We start from the raw sequence: 17,165 nt of genomic DNA, 5'->3' as shown, positions 1-17,165 counted from the left end.
CCTGGTCTGGGTCCTTGCTCACCAGAGAGGCAGGAGAGCATGGAACCCTGGCACCACCCATGTAGCTGTGTGACCTTTTGTAGAGTGACTTTACCTCTCTGTGCCTGAGTTTTCTCATCGGTAGAATGAGGGGTAATAGTAGTACTTACCTCAAGGTTGTTGTCATGATTAACTGAGTTTATAAATGTAAATCACAGAGGATGATGTCTAGCTCATGGTGAGTACTAAATATATATGTATTGGCTATTCATCTTATTACTCTCATTATCATACTTGGGGCAGGGTGGCGTTCACATCCCCTGGGAGAGTCTTACCAGGCCTCTAAGTTAGGATTTGCATATTGGAAAGAAGTTGATTATTATTGTTGAAGAAGAGTCCTAAGGATTTATCCAGATACCAGAGTTGCATGTTGAAAAGTTTAGCAGGTATGAACCGACAACCCAAACTTGGATGTGGAAGGTGTGTCACGGGGCGCCTGGATGGCTTAGTCAGTTAAGCGTCCAACTCTTGATTTTGGCTCGGGTCGTGATCTTGGGGTCATGTGATCTAGCCCCGCATGGGGCTCAGCGCTGGGCATGGAACCTGCTTAAGATTCTCTCTCCCTCTCCCTCTGCCCCACCCCCCTCTAAAAAAAGAAAGAAAGGAACGGAGGGAAGGAGGAAGGATGGAAGGAAGGAAGGAAGGTCACATTTACTGATACTATTTAAATGAAATCTAACTTTGGGTCCCGATCCCACTGGGCCTGTGGAAAATTCCATTCCAGTTATTCCTGGGGCCCCTGTTTCGCTTATCTACTGCTGTATAACAAACCGCCCCAACACATAGAGGCTTAAAAAACAGCAATCATTCTCTCACTCACAAACCCGCAGTCTGGGCAGAGCTCAGTGGGGGCAGCTGGGTTCTGCTTCGTTTAGGATCAGTGGAGGCAGCATGACCAGAGGCTGGAGGATTTGCTTGCAAGATGGCTCGGTCCCATGGCTGCCAAGTCGGTGCTGGCTGTCAGCTGGGCGTTCGGGGGGCTGGGGCCCGGGGGTCAGGCTAAGAGTAATGGTTCGGTATTCGCTAATTCAGTGTTCACAGCAACTTTGAGGAACGTAAGTACTGTGAATGACCAGAACCAACTGCATATGATAAAAAGTAGCTGCATGAGCGAATGACTGGCAGGTTGAAGCAAGTGGGAGGACAAGGCAGACGTGGATGAGACACGTGTCAAGGGCTTGGCCTCACCTCCCTGTCCTCTCCCTGCCCAGGGATCAGTGTCACCAAGGTGGACTGGCTGAGCCGGAAGAACGGTGCTGCCCACCACACCCAGGAGTACCCCGGCCCCGAGCTGGTGGTTCGCAGGGGCCAGGCGTTCACCTTGGTGCTGGAGCTCAACAAACCCCTAGAGGAGCAGGAGACCATCATCTTCACCATGGAGACAGGTAACTGTCTCGCCAGCGCCCCCTGCTGGTCTACATCCAGAAAGCTCTGTCTTGTGACAAGTGACCTGAGACCCTTCGGTCATCAGCACAGACTGGAGGGAAGCAAGTCCCAGTCCCTGCAGGTGGGCTGAGCTCTGACCCCTGGAGGCTTTTGATGACAGCCTGCTGCATGCGGATGGCTAGCAGGATGGATGATGCAGCCCTGGAATTCTCTGCCTACTAAGGAATCTAGGGCTCTGGAAAACCACGGGAATTCTTCAGGGACTTTTGGAGCCCAAGCTTTTCTTTCCTAGACAGACAAATGACAGACTTTGATTTCAGGAATCCTGTTACTGTCTTCTAGATCCAGGAGGTGGGTGGGGAATCGGGAACAGGCGGGGTGGCCCCCAAGAGTGTCCCGGCGGTTCAGGGAGTGAAGTTGGCATTCCAGGCTTGTAGCTTTTCTGCTTCTCTAGAGCTGGGTCTCCTGATTCCCTCTCCTCTCTGCCAGGACCCCAGGCTTCTGAGGACCACCACACCAAAGCTGTGTTCCAGATATCGGAGCCGGAAGTGGGCAAGACCTGGACAGCCGTGGAGGAGGCTCAGACGGAGAACAGCATGACCGTCAGCATCACCAGCCCTCCCAACGCTGTCATCGGCCGCTACCTGATGAGAACCAGGGTCTCCTCTCGCCGAAAACAAAATGACCGGAAGCTCGGCGAATTTGTTCTCCTTTTCAACCCGTGGTGCCCAGGTAGAGGCTGACAAGTCCGAGGCAGAGGATTTCCCAGAAGCTGTCCTAGAGGCGGGCCTGCCCTTAGCAGGGGATCTGGGAGGCAAGCTAAGCGACAGGGAGGTGAATGGCATGCCAAGAGCTTGGCGAGAGCTGGGCCTAGGCAGAAGGGGGCCCTGGGCAGAGGGACCCGGTAGCAGGGGCTACAGAGGATCCTGTGCCAGAGGGGCAGGAATCAGTGGTTTCTGGTGTACAGGGCCAGTCTGCAGGGATGGGACCTTGTGGGAGGAAAGGCCCAGGCTCTTGCTATCAGCAGCCTTGGTTTAGTCCCCACTCTGCTAAGTTGCCTCCCTCTGTGACTCTTGGTTTCCCCATCTGTGAAATGGGACTTATAACAGTGCCTACCTCTTGCGATTACAGTGGGAATTCATAGTGCTGATGCTTGTAATGTACAAAGTACATCATAAGGAGTACTGGAGTCAGTATTCTGATTAATATTTAAGAAATGTGAGGCTGCTGTCGGCACCAAGCAGGGTTACCCAAAGGGTCAGGATTCCTAAAGTCCCTCAGTCTTGGGCTGGGTTGGGGTGGGTTTCTGCCTGGGGAATGGAGTCCCCCAGGTGGAATGGGGCTTGGCCAGAAGGCGGCCTAGGAGCCCGCAAACCCCTCTGCCCCCCACCCCCCCGCTCCGTCCCAAGCCTCCAGGCCCCATCTCGCTGCTCTCCCTGATGTAGCCCCTGCCCCAGGCCTGCAAGGCCAGAGCCCCAGCCCACACTGGGCCCGACAACTGCTTTTCAGAGGACGACGTGTTTCTGGACTCAGAGGAGGAGAGACAGGAGTATGTGCTGAATGACAGCGGGATCATCTTCCGAGGCGTGGAGAAGCACATCCGAGCCCAGGGCTGGAACTACGGGCAGGTCTCCAGGGGGCACAGGCCAAACGGGGGATGCAGGGTGGGGTGTGCAGAAAGTCAGCCCAGGAGCCATTCTGTCTGCTCACTTCCTCCCAGCAGGGACAGGCTGGGCTGACTCCTAGAGCAAATCCATTCATTCACTCACCTGCTGTTAGCTGTGCCAAGGCCTGTGCTGGGTCCTTGGGAAGGGGAGGTGCTTTGGATACAGTGCACTGTAGAAGAAAAAATAGCCTCGATCAGGGGTTCTCAGTCTTGGGCATGCCCCAGAATCCCACGGTGGGCTCTTTAAAACACACAGATGGCTTACCCCCCACCCACCCCAAAGTTGCTGATTCGGTAGATCTGGGGTGGGGCCTGAGAATGTGCATTTCTAACGAGGTCCCAGGTGGTGCTGCTGCTGCTGGGCAGGGACCACACTTAAGAGCCACTGACCAGATAAACAGTTACAATAAAAGGTGTGATGGCGGAGGGGAGGGGGGCAGTAGAGTGGTAGAGATGGGGCCAGAGTCAGAAGAGGATGAAAGAAAACTCCACCTCGGGGACTGCGGAGGCTTCGTGGCCTTGGGGCCGGGTGTCCCAAGCCGGGCACGGCGTGGCCAGGTGGGGAGGCCAGAGCCCACCGCAGCGTGGCGGCGGGAGGCAGGGAACAGAGGAGGCTCTGCTAGAGGAGTCTGGTCGGCCTGGGCTTCAGGTTGGCAGGGCAAGTTAAGGACCCTGACTTAAGTCAGGCTGAGGAGCCAGAGGTTACTCTGGGGCTCAGGGGCTGGGTAGGGACCAGGGACTGGAGAGTCTGGGGTCCACTTAGTGGGTAACCACTCCTCAGCACCCGCCTCTTCTTGCCATGTGGTGCCCCAGACCTTCCAAAGACCCGTCAGAGACCAGAAATCATAATTTGTATGCAAAGATCCTCCAGTTTTAAATGCTGTCAATTCGTTCAAAGGTCTTTGAAAAAGTCATTTAAATAAAAGGGGTGTGCCGGCAGGAGAGATGTGGCTCCAGGGTCACCCATTTACCACAAACTTTACTGTGGGGAGTGGGGAGTCCAGGGGGTGGTCACTGAACAGGGACGGACATGATTAAGGTGCAGCTTCTGGCTCCCAGTGACTCTTTGAGGGAGGGTTCCTGAGACTTGGGGATGCTTTGCAGTGTCCCCAGGGTGGCGGTAGGCGAATTCCCCTGCACGACACAAGGGACCCACCGGGTATGCATTGTGGGAGGCTCTGGAATGTGGGTGAGGCTCTGGCCTCTAAGCACAGCCTCTCCGGGGACAGTTTGAGGAGGATATCTTGAACATCTGCCTCTCCATCCTGGACCGAAGTCCTCTTCACCAAAACGACCCCGCCACTGATGTGTCCCGCCACCACGACCCCATCTACGTCAGCAGGGCCATCAGCGCCATGGTGAGGAGCCCGGCCATCCCTGCATACACATGTCTTCCTGGGTCCCTGAGCCAACCCCGGGGTCACACCCTGTGATTTTCCCACGTTGCATCTTGTTCTAATTCTCTATCGCTGCCCCACATCATAGCCAAAATTCAAGTGGCACAAAACAACCACTTATTGCGCTTAGAGTTTTATAGATCAGGGACTTGGGCAGAGCACCGTGAGGACACCTGTCTCTGCTCCAGGATGCTTCAGCCGGGGTTGTCTGAATGGTGACCAAGGGCGGGACTGCTTTCATGAGACCATGTATCTGGGGCCTGGGTTCTAACAGGCAGGGGTTCTTTGGTTCTCTTCCATGCTATGTCTGCTGGGGCTGGGATGTCAAGCTGGCTTGCTCACTGTCGTGTGTGGCCCCTGGGCCGGGCTGGTTAGAACAGTCGTGGCCCTCTCTCCATGCAGCCTTTCCATGTGGCTAGCTTGGGCTTCCTCACAGCATGGCGATCTCCGGGTAATCAGACAGAGCAGCTGGCTTCTGGCCAAACAATGGTTCCAAAACAGAAGAAGCAGAAGCTTCGCGTCACAGAAAGCCTGGGCCTGGAAATGGCACCGCATCCCTTCTGCCATAGTCATCGGTCAGAGCAGTCCCAGGCCAGCCCAGATTCAGGGAGGGGGGTACTTAGGCCCAGCTTTCCATGGGAGGAGCGCCACCTTTATTCTGTTACACACAACAATTCCCCCTCCTCCTCACAAGAGAGCCAGAAGGCCTACTGCAAGCAGGTGCTAAGACCAGTGAGTGGGTATCTGTGATTCCAAAAACGTATGAAGCTGATTTTCTCAGAGTAGAATTTTCTCATTCTCAGAATGAAGAATACGCTTCATTCCTCGAGACCTCAGACAAGTGTGGGAGCCCAGAGACTCAAAAGCAATGACCAGTTCCAGACAGTGGAGTGACACAGCCCTGTGGGATAGTGGTACAGGCTCCAAGTCAGAATCCTGAACTTGGGGGTCACCCGCACTTTTGCTAACTTGCTGTGTGACTTTGACAGGTCCCTTAAACCCTCTGAATCTGTTTAAAAAAAAAAGGAAAATAACAAAACCTACTTTAGAGTGGGTTACTGTAGTGTGCACAGAGCCCTTAGAATACTGCCTGCACACAGTAAGCGTCTAATGAATGTTAGCTGCCTCTATAATTATACTACCAATAGTCCCCAAAACAGATCATTTAAAAGAGGAAATGCTGTAAAATCATAGGTAATTTTCAACAATAGAGTATCCCAATGGAAGGTCATTGAAAATGATAAATGGTACCAAAAGTAGGTATTTTAAGACAGCAAATGCCCCCAGTTTTTGGATAATTTAAAAAGAAGGGGTGGCTTCCAATGAGTAGGTGGTCCAAAGTGTGAGATGATGTTGCAATGGCAAGGTCCCGGGGAGGGAAGCCCTGCCCATTGGTGGACCGGTGCCTCCTCTGCCCAGGTGAACAGCAACAATGACCGGGGCGTGGTTCAAGGCCAGTGGCAGGGCAAGTACAGCGGCGGCACCAGCCCCCTGCACTGGAGCGGCAGTGTGGCCATTCTGCACAAGTGGTTCAAGGGCAGGTTCAAGCCAGTCAAATACGGCCAGTGCTGGGTCTTCGCTGGAGTCATGTGCACAGGTACCCAGGGAAAGACGGTCCCCCACCCCCCCACCCCAAGCCAGCTCCCTCATTTGCCTTCATTTGCATACACTTGCACAGACCCCACCCCAAGTCTACCTTTTTTGGCAATGGGGAAGTGGAAGTCTGGTTAATGATGAGAGAAACCAGATAGTTCATTTACATGACTTTTGATCTTTTATTTTGCAGAAGGAGGCCCAGATCCTCCTGTCTTGAGCTCTTTGAGTGTCCCTGAGCAAGTCCTGTGGCCCCTAGGCCTCCGGTGCCCCAGGAAAATGAATGGGCGATTACGTGGCTATTATATGACTTCCAAGGTCTCACCAGCCTCAGAGCCTGGCTATTCATACGGGGGTGGCATAGTGTCTTCGGAAGTCTCCGGAGAGTTGTACAGGGAAGGCGGTGCTTCTGAGAGTGAAGCAGGCAAAGCAGACAGAGACAGGGAGGGGGTGTGGCAGATGTGGGTCCCTGCCACCTGATGGGGGGTCCCTGCCACCTCCTGGGGGGTCCCTGCCACCTCCTGGGGGGCCGCACCAGCCTCCTGCTCTTCAGTCCTTAGGTGCCTGGGGATCGCCACCCGGGTGGTGTCCAACTTTAACTCAGCCCATGACACGGACAGGAACCTGAGTGTGGACAAATACGTGGACTCCTTCGGGCGGACGCTGGAGGACCTGACAGAAGACAGCATGTGGTGGGTCTTAGTCCCCTGGGTCGCCAGCCCAGCCCCAGGGCTCCCTGAGCCCATCTGCAGGAGGGGTGGCCCTGGGACACATGACCCAGAGGCCAAGGGTGGGGGGACTCAAGATTTGACTGCCTTGAACCCCAGTTCCCCCTCTGTGGAACTCTGAGCCTTCCCTGAGATTCCCTCTGCGTCATTACCCCTGTGTCCTGCCCGTTTCTCCGTCAGCAGCCGTGCACCCTAAATGTGTCCCGGGGGGGAGACAACCTCCTCAGTCCCGACAAGACTCTTCCCACAAAGCTTTAAACAGTTCATTTTAATTTAACTTTTTATTTTACTTTTTTAAAGATTTTATTTATTTATTTGAGAGCGAGAGAGAGAGCGAGCACACAAGCGGGGGTGGGGGGGCGGTGGGGGAGAGGGAGAAGCAGATTCCTCACTGAGCAGGGAGCCCTACTCGATCTCAAAACCCCAAGATCCCGACCTGAGCTGAAGGCAGACGCTTAACTGACTTAGCCACCCAGGCGCCCTCATTTAATTTTTTAAAATAGGAAATACATGCATGTGCATTAATATTCAAAAGGTACCAAATGGGCGACGGGGATAAGTCTCCCTCCCGCCTGTTTCCGGCCTCGCGTCCTCCTCACAGGAGGCAACACTGCGACAAGCTTCTTACACCTCTTCACAGGGAGGCTCTGCAGATACAAGGACGTACATACTCACAGTCCCTCGCTCCCAAACTTTTTACCCCTTAGTATCCGCAGCATGATGTAATCCTGCTCATCTTGTTCTACTTTTCAGAATTTTAAAATAAGGTTTTAGAAATAATAATAACGCCACGCTCAGTGAGCACCTAGTCTATGCCAGGCCCAGTGCTAAGTGCTGTGCATATATGGACCCATGAATTCCTCCAGACAGTCTTGTGAGCAAGCTAGCATTATTAGCCCTATTTTGTCAATGAGGAAAGCCAGGCACAGAGAGGTTAGGTAACTTCTCTAAGGCTACACAGCAAAGTGAGTGGAAGAGCTTGGGTATGAACCTGGTCTGCCTTTCAGTTGTATAGAAAACCATAGTCAAAACCAGGAAAAACCAGGTCTATAGCCTCATTCTTTCTCTCTGCCTCTCTGCTCCCCTTTCCTCCTGCTTTTGGGTCTCCACATTTCCTCTCCCTGCAGGAGCACCAAAAAAAAAAAAAAAAAAAAAGTCTTCTCTTTTGATGCTGGGGCCCCTGTCACCACAGAGGTTATCAGATTACACCCAAGTCCTTATCTGGATACTCTCCCACACAAAGACCACTACCTCCTTGAGAGGAGTCCTGAGATAAAGATGCCAAGTCCGGCAAACCAGGGTTTATCTCTCCTGCTTCCTTACTGGGTGAACCTTGTGCAAATGATGTCACTTTGCTAGTCTCATGTTCTCATCTCTAACCCAGGAAACATAAAGTCTGAACTCCTTACCAAGACCTACAGAGCCCTGCATGATCTGACTCCTACCTACCCCGCCCCCCCCATGCTGGCCAAAGCCCAGCAGATATGTACTTTCTGTTCCTTGAAGACACAAAGATTTTTCTTATCTCAGAGTCTTTGCACATGCTGTTCCTTCTGCCTGGAACACTGTTGCCATCGCTCTTCCAATGGCTAATCCTTTCTTACTTAAGCCTCATTTTAAATGTCATTTTCTTAGAGTTGGTCTCCAGCCGTTACTCACCACTCAGGTCTCTTGCTTTCTTCACAGCATTTGTTACTTGCATTTGTTTTATTTATCCGCTTACTTATTTTTACCTATCTCCTCACCCCTCTCCTCCTTTCTTAGAATGTAAGCTTCATGAGGGTAAGATCTTGGGTCTTATTTGCAATTGTATTTCTGGTACCTTGAACAACAGTTTCTTGATATATATATATCAATATGTGTATATACACAGACACATATTACACACCTATATACATATATTTAACTATCAGATTGTGTGTGGAACTGTTCACCAGTATGGTTCAATGAATGGTTCCTAAGATTCAGCCCCAGTACTGCAGTTTGGGGCCGGGGCCTGGCTCACAGCAGGAACTGGCCATCCTCTGGGCCTCCGTGCTCACCGAAGGCCCCCCCTGCCCCCTCCTCTCTCTGTGGCAGGAATTTCCATGTCTGGAATGAGAGTTGGTTTGCCCGCCAGGACCTGGGCCCCTCCTACAATGGCTGGCAGGTTCTGGATGCCACCCCCCAGGAGGAGAGCGAAGGTATGGGCTCAGCCGGGCGGGGTCGCAGACCCCCGCTTCCCCTCACCCATGCTGCTCACGCCCGTCCCTCCTGCCCAGGCGTGTTCCGGTGTGGCCCGGCCTCCGTCACCGCCATCCGTGAGGGCGACGTGCACCTGGCCCACGATGGCCCCTTTGTGTTCGCGGAGGTCAACGCAGACTACATCACCTGGCTGTGGCACAAGGATGAGAGCTGGGAGCGGGTATACTCGGACACAAAGAAGATCGGGAGGTGCATCAGCACCAAGGCCGTGGGCAGCGACTCCCGCATGGACATCACCGGCCTCTACAAGTATCCAGAAGGTAAGGGCAATATGGTGGCCTCTCTCAGTCTCCCAAGACAATCTGTCTGCTCTACAGAGGCACCACAGGCCAACCGGGGCCAGGCCTTTCCCCGTGGGCTATAATGGCAAGGGAAGCAGCCATTACCCAGCTCTAGACCGTCACCGCCGTGTAGACAGTTGGAAGGGAGCATGATTAACAAAATGGAATTTGGAGCCAGACTGCCTGGGGTCAAATCTTGAGTCCCTTATGAGCTGCTTTACTTCTCTGTGCCTTGGGTTCCTTATCTATAAAATGGGGTGATGGTAGCACCGACCTCCCAGGGGAGGAAATACAACGGCTAGAACTGTTGTGCGTGGCACATAGCCTGTCTGCATGAGTGTCGGCTCTCCTTATCGGATGAGCCTTCAGACCCAGTTGTCAGAGAAGCTGCCAACCTGTATTTTTGTGCAAAATTTTCCGATCTGGAGTTGGCGACTAATTTAAAATGTATTTAAATAGTCCCAGAACCAAACACAGTGCATATGGCTGAGGTGTGCATCTGGTTCCTGGGCTGTCAGTCTGAGACCCCCCATGGCCGTGGCAAATCGAAGGGGTGAAGGAGGGATGGTTTTGCCTGGAGAGGAGGGGAACTGAGCAGAGAGGCCCTGGGACAGGTGGAGGAGGAAAGGGGTGCCTGCCTCACCGTGCGTGATGCCCGCAGGGTCCTGGAAGGAGAGGCAGGTGTACCGCAAGGCCGTGAGGAAGCTGTTCAGTTTGGAAGCCTCCGGGAGGAGGACCCGGGTCCACAGGGTGGGCGGCCGTGGTCTTTGGCGCGAGGACCTCCTGGAGCCCGCCACCAGGCCCAACATCACCGGCAAGTTCAAGATGCTGGAACCGCCCATACTGGGCCACGACCTGAGCCTGGCTCTGTGCTTGACCAACCTCACCTCCCGGCCCCAGAGGGTCCGAGTCAACCTGAGCGGTGCCACCATCCTGTACACCCGCAGGTCGGTGGCCGAGATCCTGCACAAGTCCCACTCGGTGCGGCTGGGGCCAGAAGAAGGTAGGAAGGCCCCCGCTTGGGGGGACCTCGCCAGCCCAACCCCTTAATGGGTCGGGGGGTGGCGCGGAGCACACCTTCCCAGAATCCTGCACTCATTTCCAGGAAAGACAGGGATGTTGCTGAGCATGTGTTCAGTGCCTTGCCTCTTGTCCCCAGTTGACAGGTGAGAAAACTGAGCTCAGAGGGGCTAACTATTGAGACTAGTAATAGAAGTCCACAATCATCTAGTGGCAAACTCATATGGAGGTGAGGTGATCTCAATCCCTCTGAATATTTACACCTGGAACAAATACCTGCCGGGAACATTTCACAATCTATGGAGTATGCCTCGTCACCTTCCTAAAATCCAGCAAATTCTGGAGCCCAGCTGTCTGCAGGTGTCCCGTGTGAGGGGCATGGACCAGTAAGCAATGGTTACTAAGTGCTTACGTGTGCCAGGCCCTGTCCTGAGAATTCTGTACACATCAGCTGCTGTCCCCACAACATTCTCTGTCCCCAGCCCTCCTTTCCTCCCCTCCGGTTTCTGTCTGTCTCTCTCCCTCTCCCCCCTCACATAACATTCTGCACTCTAAGGATTCACTTAAAGAAATTGTTCTTCTGGGCCCAGTTTCAGAAGCTTGTGTGTTTTGACCCAGGGAAAACATGTGAAGGAGATATCACACACCTTTTCATCTTTTTGCTTTTTATCTTTCACGAAATCCAAATCTCAAAATAACACTTCATAAGGAAATATTAACTAACATGCACTTTCTCCTGGCTTTTTTTCATATTAAAAGTAATATGTCTTCATTAAAGATTTTGAGGGCACAGAGAAAGACCACCTGTGATCCTGCCACCCCTCCACAAATTGTTAACATGTTTTCCTTCCATATATTTAACACCTGTTGCTTTTTGCCAAACAGGTCTGATTACACCGTGGGCACTCAGTGTTTATTAGTGCCTCTCTCTGTTCACATTACATTGTTATTTACATATTTTTATAAGGTCTCTGTCCACATCATTTTAATAGACGTGTAATCTTTAAATAAATATACAGATAGTTCTTTTTATATGTGGTGGGAGTCAATTTGCTAATATTTTATTGAGGAACCTTGGAATTTGCATGTCTAACAAGTTCCCAGATAATGCTGACACCCCTGGTTCCAGGACCACGCTTTGAGAACCACTGATCTCCCGCCACGCAAGGAGTAAATGATATAATACATGTAAAGTATTTGGTGTCATGCCTACCACCTAAGGAACATAATTTATTATAGGGATTGACAGGATTATTGAGATTATAAATTGGAGATAATAATACTGGCTCATGGAATTGTTGGGAGGATTGAATGAGTTCATCAATGAATGTGCTTCCAAGTGCCCAGCAGTAAAAGTTAGTAAAAATTAGCTTTTATAATTATTAATTATTGCTGTTATTGTGTTAAGGATTCTCCCAGTCATGACCTACTAGACTAAGGAAACCCATGAAGCAAGGTTGAGTTTTGACAGGTGGATCGGCATTTGGGCATTCAAGAAGCACCTGCTATATGCAAACTCTGGGAGACCATAAAGTGAACCAAGTTCAAATCCTTTAAGGACCTTTTCCACAGGTTGTAACCTGACGCCCTCAGGGGCAGGAAGGAAAGAGACACACGGGAAGCGCAGTAGGGGGTGGTAGGGCCCGGAGCAAATCAGAAAGAACATACTGCACCTAAAAGAAAAAAACATACATGGTCCAAAAACACCCAGATACGAGTGGGAGTCCGCCGGGGCCCGTGGCGACCCATGCTCAAGAGAAGGAAATGCACAGGCAGGGTGTCTGCGGCTGCTGAGAAACGCAGATGGCCAGGAGCACGGGAGCTCAGAAGGCAGAGGGCGCGAGATCACTGAGTGGGGTATCCGTGAAGGCTTTCCACCTGGGGGGCGCGCTGACTAGGATAGGCCTTAATGGGGAGGGAGGATTTGGAGAAGCGGCGAAGAAGTTGGCCTCCTCACCGGATTGGAAGCTTGAGGCAGACCTTTGACCCCCCTCTTCTCTACACCTAGCACATAGTAGGTGCTCAACAAACAGTGAGTGGATTCCTGATAATGGACTGAGAGACTTGCATCTGGAATGATTAGGGAAAGTTCAAACACACCTCCGGGAGTTCTTGGAGAAACAATCTGGTGTCGTTGGTAGCCAACTGCCTGCATTTGAATCCCACCTCATCTTGGCTCCTTGATTTACTTGCTGTGTGACACTGGACAAGAAACTAACCTCTCTGAGCCTTAGGTTTCTTCATCTGTGAACTGACAATAATAATGCCTATCTCAGGTTTGTGGCAAGGACCAGAGAGAGTGTAATTAGGAATGGAGCCTTCCCTCCCACCTCTTGGGTTCTGTTGAAAGAGAATGTTGGACCCCTAACTCCTGCCTCTGCTTTCCCTTCCAGAGAAAAAGATCCCAATCACAATATCTTACTCTCAATATAAGGAAGGTCTGACAGAGGACAAGAAGATCCTGCTGGCTGCCATGTGCTTTGTCACCAAAGGAGAGAAGCTCCTGGTGGAGAAAGACATCACTCTGGAGGACTTCATCACCGTCATGGTGAGTCCCATCTGCATCCACCTCTGTGCTCTTGGCAGGCCCCCTTCACAGCTGGGGGAGGGCATCAGAAGCTGGGGGGTTTGTGCCTTTGGCTCCGGCTTCAGCTCTCAAGGGCCAGAGACAAGTGGCATGGATGGATATAATGATGGAGCTCAGTAAGGGGGTAGGTGGATGCAAGGGGTGGCCATGATTCATGCCCAGGCCAGGCTCCAGCCGGCGTCCTAGCTGGGACCTGTGGGTTTCCTGGGGGAGTGTGAGGGAAGACGATGACTTACGGGGATCACCCCTCCAGGTGCTGGGCCCCGCCGTGGTGGGGGTGGCGGTTGTGGTGAAAGTGACGGTGGTCAACCCCCTTCTGGAGAAAGTGGAGGACTGTGTGCTGATGGTGGAGGGCAGTGGCCTTCTCCAGGGACAGCTCAGCATCGAGTAAGTGTCAGCCTGGGAGTGGGAGCACTACTTTCCTTATATGATGGGCCACGGAGAAGCGGCCAATGGAGGGGGCTACGGGAGAGACTCTGGACCCCCAGGAACCAGCTCACAGCCTAGACACACCAGCCTTCATTTATTTTTTCCTTCTTTCATTCATTTGGTCCTGAGCTCAGTCATATGACTCACCCACTCACCCACCCACTCGTTCACATGACCCTGAATCAGAATGACCTGTTCTCTGAGCCACGTGGCAACCATTGGGAACGCCAAGATGACCAGATGGGGTTCTGCCTGAAGAAGTGTTCTCACAGACGGGTGGTCCTTCAAATGAGCACAGTGTGATTTGTGCAGAGAGACGGATCCCCAGGGCCCAGGGAATCAGAGGCAGCCCTTAATTGGGGATGGGGTGGAACCAGGGAAAAGTTACAGTGGAGCTGGCCTTGAATGATGAATCGAGAAGCTTTTGAGGCATCAAGAAGGATAGAGGGCTTCCCAGTCAGAGGTCTCAGTGGCTGGGGTCGTCAGAGAAGGCCTCCTGGAAGAAGAGGGACTTGATCTGGTCCTTGGGTGCGATTAGAATGGGCAGGGCATCCTAGGTGGGAGGAACAGTGCAGACAAAAGCCCAGAGAGAGGAAGTGTACGGGATGTTCAGGGCACAGGGAGGTGACAAGCCTGGCATTAAGCTGGAAGCATATTGACAAGGCTTGAATGTCAGTCTCAAGGTGTGACCTTGATCCCAAGGGCTCTGGAGATGGCAGGCCAGACTCAGGAGGAGAGGGGGCTGATGGTCTGCCTTTCTCCCATCCCCTTTCCCCAGTGTGCCCAGCCTGGAGCCCCAGGAGAGGGCCTCGGTCCAGTTCAACATCACCCCATCCAAGAGCGGCCCGAGGCAGCTGCAGGTGGACCTCGTCAGCCCCCACTTCCCGGACATCAAGGGCTTTGTGATCATCCACGTGGCCACAGCCAAGTGACCGGCTGCCACAAGGGGCTCAGAGGCGGGGAGACAGCCCCTGTTCCCTTCCTGTCCACCTCTTTGTCTCTCCCGCATGGGAGCCAGGGGGCCCGGGTTCCAGTTCTGCTTCAGTTTCTGCCCCACTTGGTGAATTTGGGTGAGTCCCTTCCTCTCCTGGGCCTCAGTTTCCCCATCTGTAAAATGAAGTGTGAGACTTAAACTTTTGGACAACGATGTAGGGAGGCAGATGTAGGGAGCCTCTTCCACCTTCATTGACCACCCTCACAGCTGGGAAGCTAACAGACCAAGCCTCACAGTAACCGAGGCCCCCTGCCCCGGCTCTGCCACCACCTGCCTGGTCCGCTCACCGTCACCCTGGCCAACCCCTGGGCTCTCCTTGCTTCTCTCTCAGCACCTCCATGCTCTGGCCACCTCCAGACCCAAGAACGTCCTCCCGGCGCTGAAAAGGACCCCAAAAGTGTTTGAGCTGGCTCCTAAACATCCCTCAACATTCCCATTTTACACAGAGAGGAGAGCCTTGCCCATGGCCATTGGGTGAGCTAGAGGCAGAACTGGGGCCCGTGTGCATGCCACTTACATCATCTAAGCTTTACCCCAAAGTCATGTGCTGAAAACCATTAGATTTGAAGCAATGGGAGATCTTCCCTCCATGAAGACCCGGGCCCAACATCCGAGGGGCCCCTGCTGCCTGGAAGAAGCTGAAGATGGAAGTGCCTGATTGCATCCAAGGATGAAGCCCCAAATCTGATCTCGGCATGGTCATCAGGGGTCTCCTACCACCAGCCCAGGAGTTACTGACTTTTTGAGAATGAGAACAGCGTTAACTTTGCAAAACACCCCCCAGCAGCTACACACAATCAAGTTCTCAGCCTCAAAACAGGACAGAGGCCTCTGGGACAAGGGCTGGAGTGGAGACCACCAGGACCTGAGGATAACCGCACAGCTCAGAATGTTCTAGATAGCCAAAAGAATGACAACTAATCATAGAATTTAAGTCATCTGCACAACAACAAAACAGCCTCATCTGCAGCGAGACACCTCCTGCCCGCGAACTTAAGTGGGAACAATTTACGTAGAAAGTCTTTGCTAAAAGGAGGTCAGGGAAACACACGGGCAGTGTGTGATGGTTGGTTCCTGTGACCCAGGCCTCCGGGAAGGCATTTGCCCGACGATTCTACGCAGCATGACAGCTTGGAGAATCCAGATGTGTGGAGGACCCCCTTTCCAAACCTTGGTTTGGGATGCTGATCCCGTCCATCTAAGAGGGGCACAGCTGGAGATCCAGAGCGGGCAGCCACTTCCTCGAGGCTGAGCGGCAGGAAGGGGTACTGGGGGGCTGACTCCAACAGAGGGGATCTCCCACGCTTAGTAAAAGGGATGCGCCTTTTTTTTTTTTTTAAGATTTTATTTATTTATTTATTTGACAGCGAGAGACACAACGAGAGAGGGAACACAAGCAGGGGGAGTGGGAGAGGGAGAAGCAGGCCTCCCGCCGAGCACAGAGCCCGATGCGGGGCTCGATCCCAGGACCCTGGGATCATGACCTGAGCCAAAGGCAGACGCTTAACGACTGAGCCACCCAGGCGCCCCAAAGGGACGCTCCTTTTAGCAAGGAGACCTTCTTGGCCCCTTCCAGTTGCCCCAGACACCGCATCCTTCCGGCAAATGCCAATTGCCCGCCTTCCTCAGGCTTGGCTGTACCGGGCTGCCCCTCCCAGGAGGCAGACTCTGAGACAGAGTTTAGGGTGCAGGACCCTAGTAAGGAATTCCTTAGTAAGGAATGACCTGGGGGTCCACACGGTGGAAGGGAGGGGGAGGAAGCAGGATGGGTGGAGGGAGGAATCAAGCCATGACTCAGGTCCAGTGAGAGCCTGGGTCCACCCCACGGGCGGCTCTGGGGCTAGCGTGGCCCATGAAAGTTGTCCCAGGTTGGGCCAAGCTGGCTGGGCCTTTCTATGCTCACATCCGTCACTGATTTGCCCCAGAAGAGGCGTGCCTTTGGGCAAGCTAGCTCGCTACGGCAGAGGCCAGCCCTGGGGTCATCAGCAGTCAGTCCTCCCAGCGGCCGGGACAACAAGCCCTCCACTGAAGGAGGGGCCAGACGGTGTACGCCACCTGCCTTCTGTTCAACCCAAGGCCAGAGCAGTGACATTACCCAGTTCCCTGTGCTTACCTTCTGGCGGGTGGCAACAGGTACTCGATCACCACATTTTAAAAGGTGCAAAAAGAAAAAAAAAAAAAAAGGTGCAAAAAGTTAAAATGAGAAATAAGAGTAAACAAGTAAACAAATCCGTGGGTTAGCTAATTACATGTAGTGACGTGTGCCAAAGAGAAAATAAAACGCACTGTCACCTCTCCCGGAGTTTTGGGGGACGGGATAACACCACCTCCCACGGTGGCCTCAGAGAAGGAGTCTCCAAGGAAGTGATATTCGAGCTCAGATTTTACTAGTAACCCAAAAAATGATTAAAAACTACCTGAGTGTACTTACCACATTCCAGGAACTGTCAGCAGGTGCCTTACATGTATTTATTTAATCTCCTAACAAGTCAGTGAAGTACAAACTATTGTCTCTGTCTTTAACCTGCCTCGTGGCGCAGCCAGGGCTGGGCACCTTGACTCACACAGAGCTCTGGGTGGAGGGTGTGTTCAGAAGGCATCACAGATGGCAAAGCACCCCCCGCCCCGGGCAGTGCCCGAGCCAGGTAATTTCTGACATGACACATTCCGGTTACCAATCGCTGTATAACAAACCACCCCATGACTTAAAGTTTAAAATAATGACAACAATTATTTCACGAATGAATCTGCACTTGGGTCCTGGGCTTGGTCGGGATCGCTCATCTCTGCTTGACTCCGTG

General features: G+C 52.8%; 1 protein-coding gene across 1 annotated transcript; it reads left to right on the top strand.

The window, feature by feature from the left end:
• The first annotated feature begins 974 nt into the window (after positions 1-974).
• TGM6 (transglutaminase 6) lies at positions 975-14,302 on the top strand. The gene is made up of 13 exons (XM_027623866.2): positions 975-1,044; positions 1,251-1,424; positions 1,915-2,157; positions 2,935-3,053; positions 4,321-4,449; positions 5,908-6,085; positions 6,635-6,773; positions 8,889-8,992; positions 9,071-9,313; positions 9,996-10,337; positions 12,748-12,902; positions 13,195-13,328; positions 14,149-14,302. The coding sequence occupies exons 1-13, from the start codon at positions 975-977 to the stop codon at positions 14,300-14,302; spliced, it is 2,184 nt and encodes a 727-aa protein (XP_027479667.2).
• Positions 14,303-17,165: the final 2,863 nt, after the last annotated feature.

This window comes from Zalophus californianus, chromosome 8 (assembly GCF_009762305.2).
Source record: "Zalophus californianus isolate mZalCal1 chromosome 8, mZalCal1.pri.v2, whole genome shotgun sequence".
NCBI classification, from domain to species: Eukaryota; Metazoa; Chordata; class Mammalia; order Carnivora; family Otariidae; genus Zalophus; species Zalophus californianus.
The sequence above is the reverse complement of the archived record's forward strand: the minus strand, read 5'-3'. Positions and strand labels throughout refer to the sequence as shown.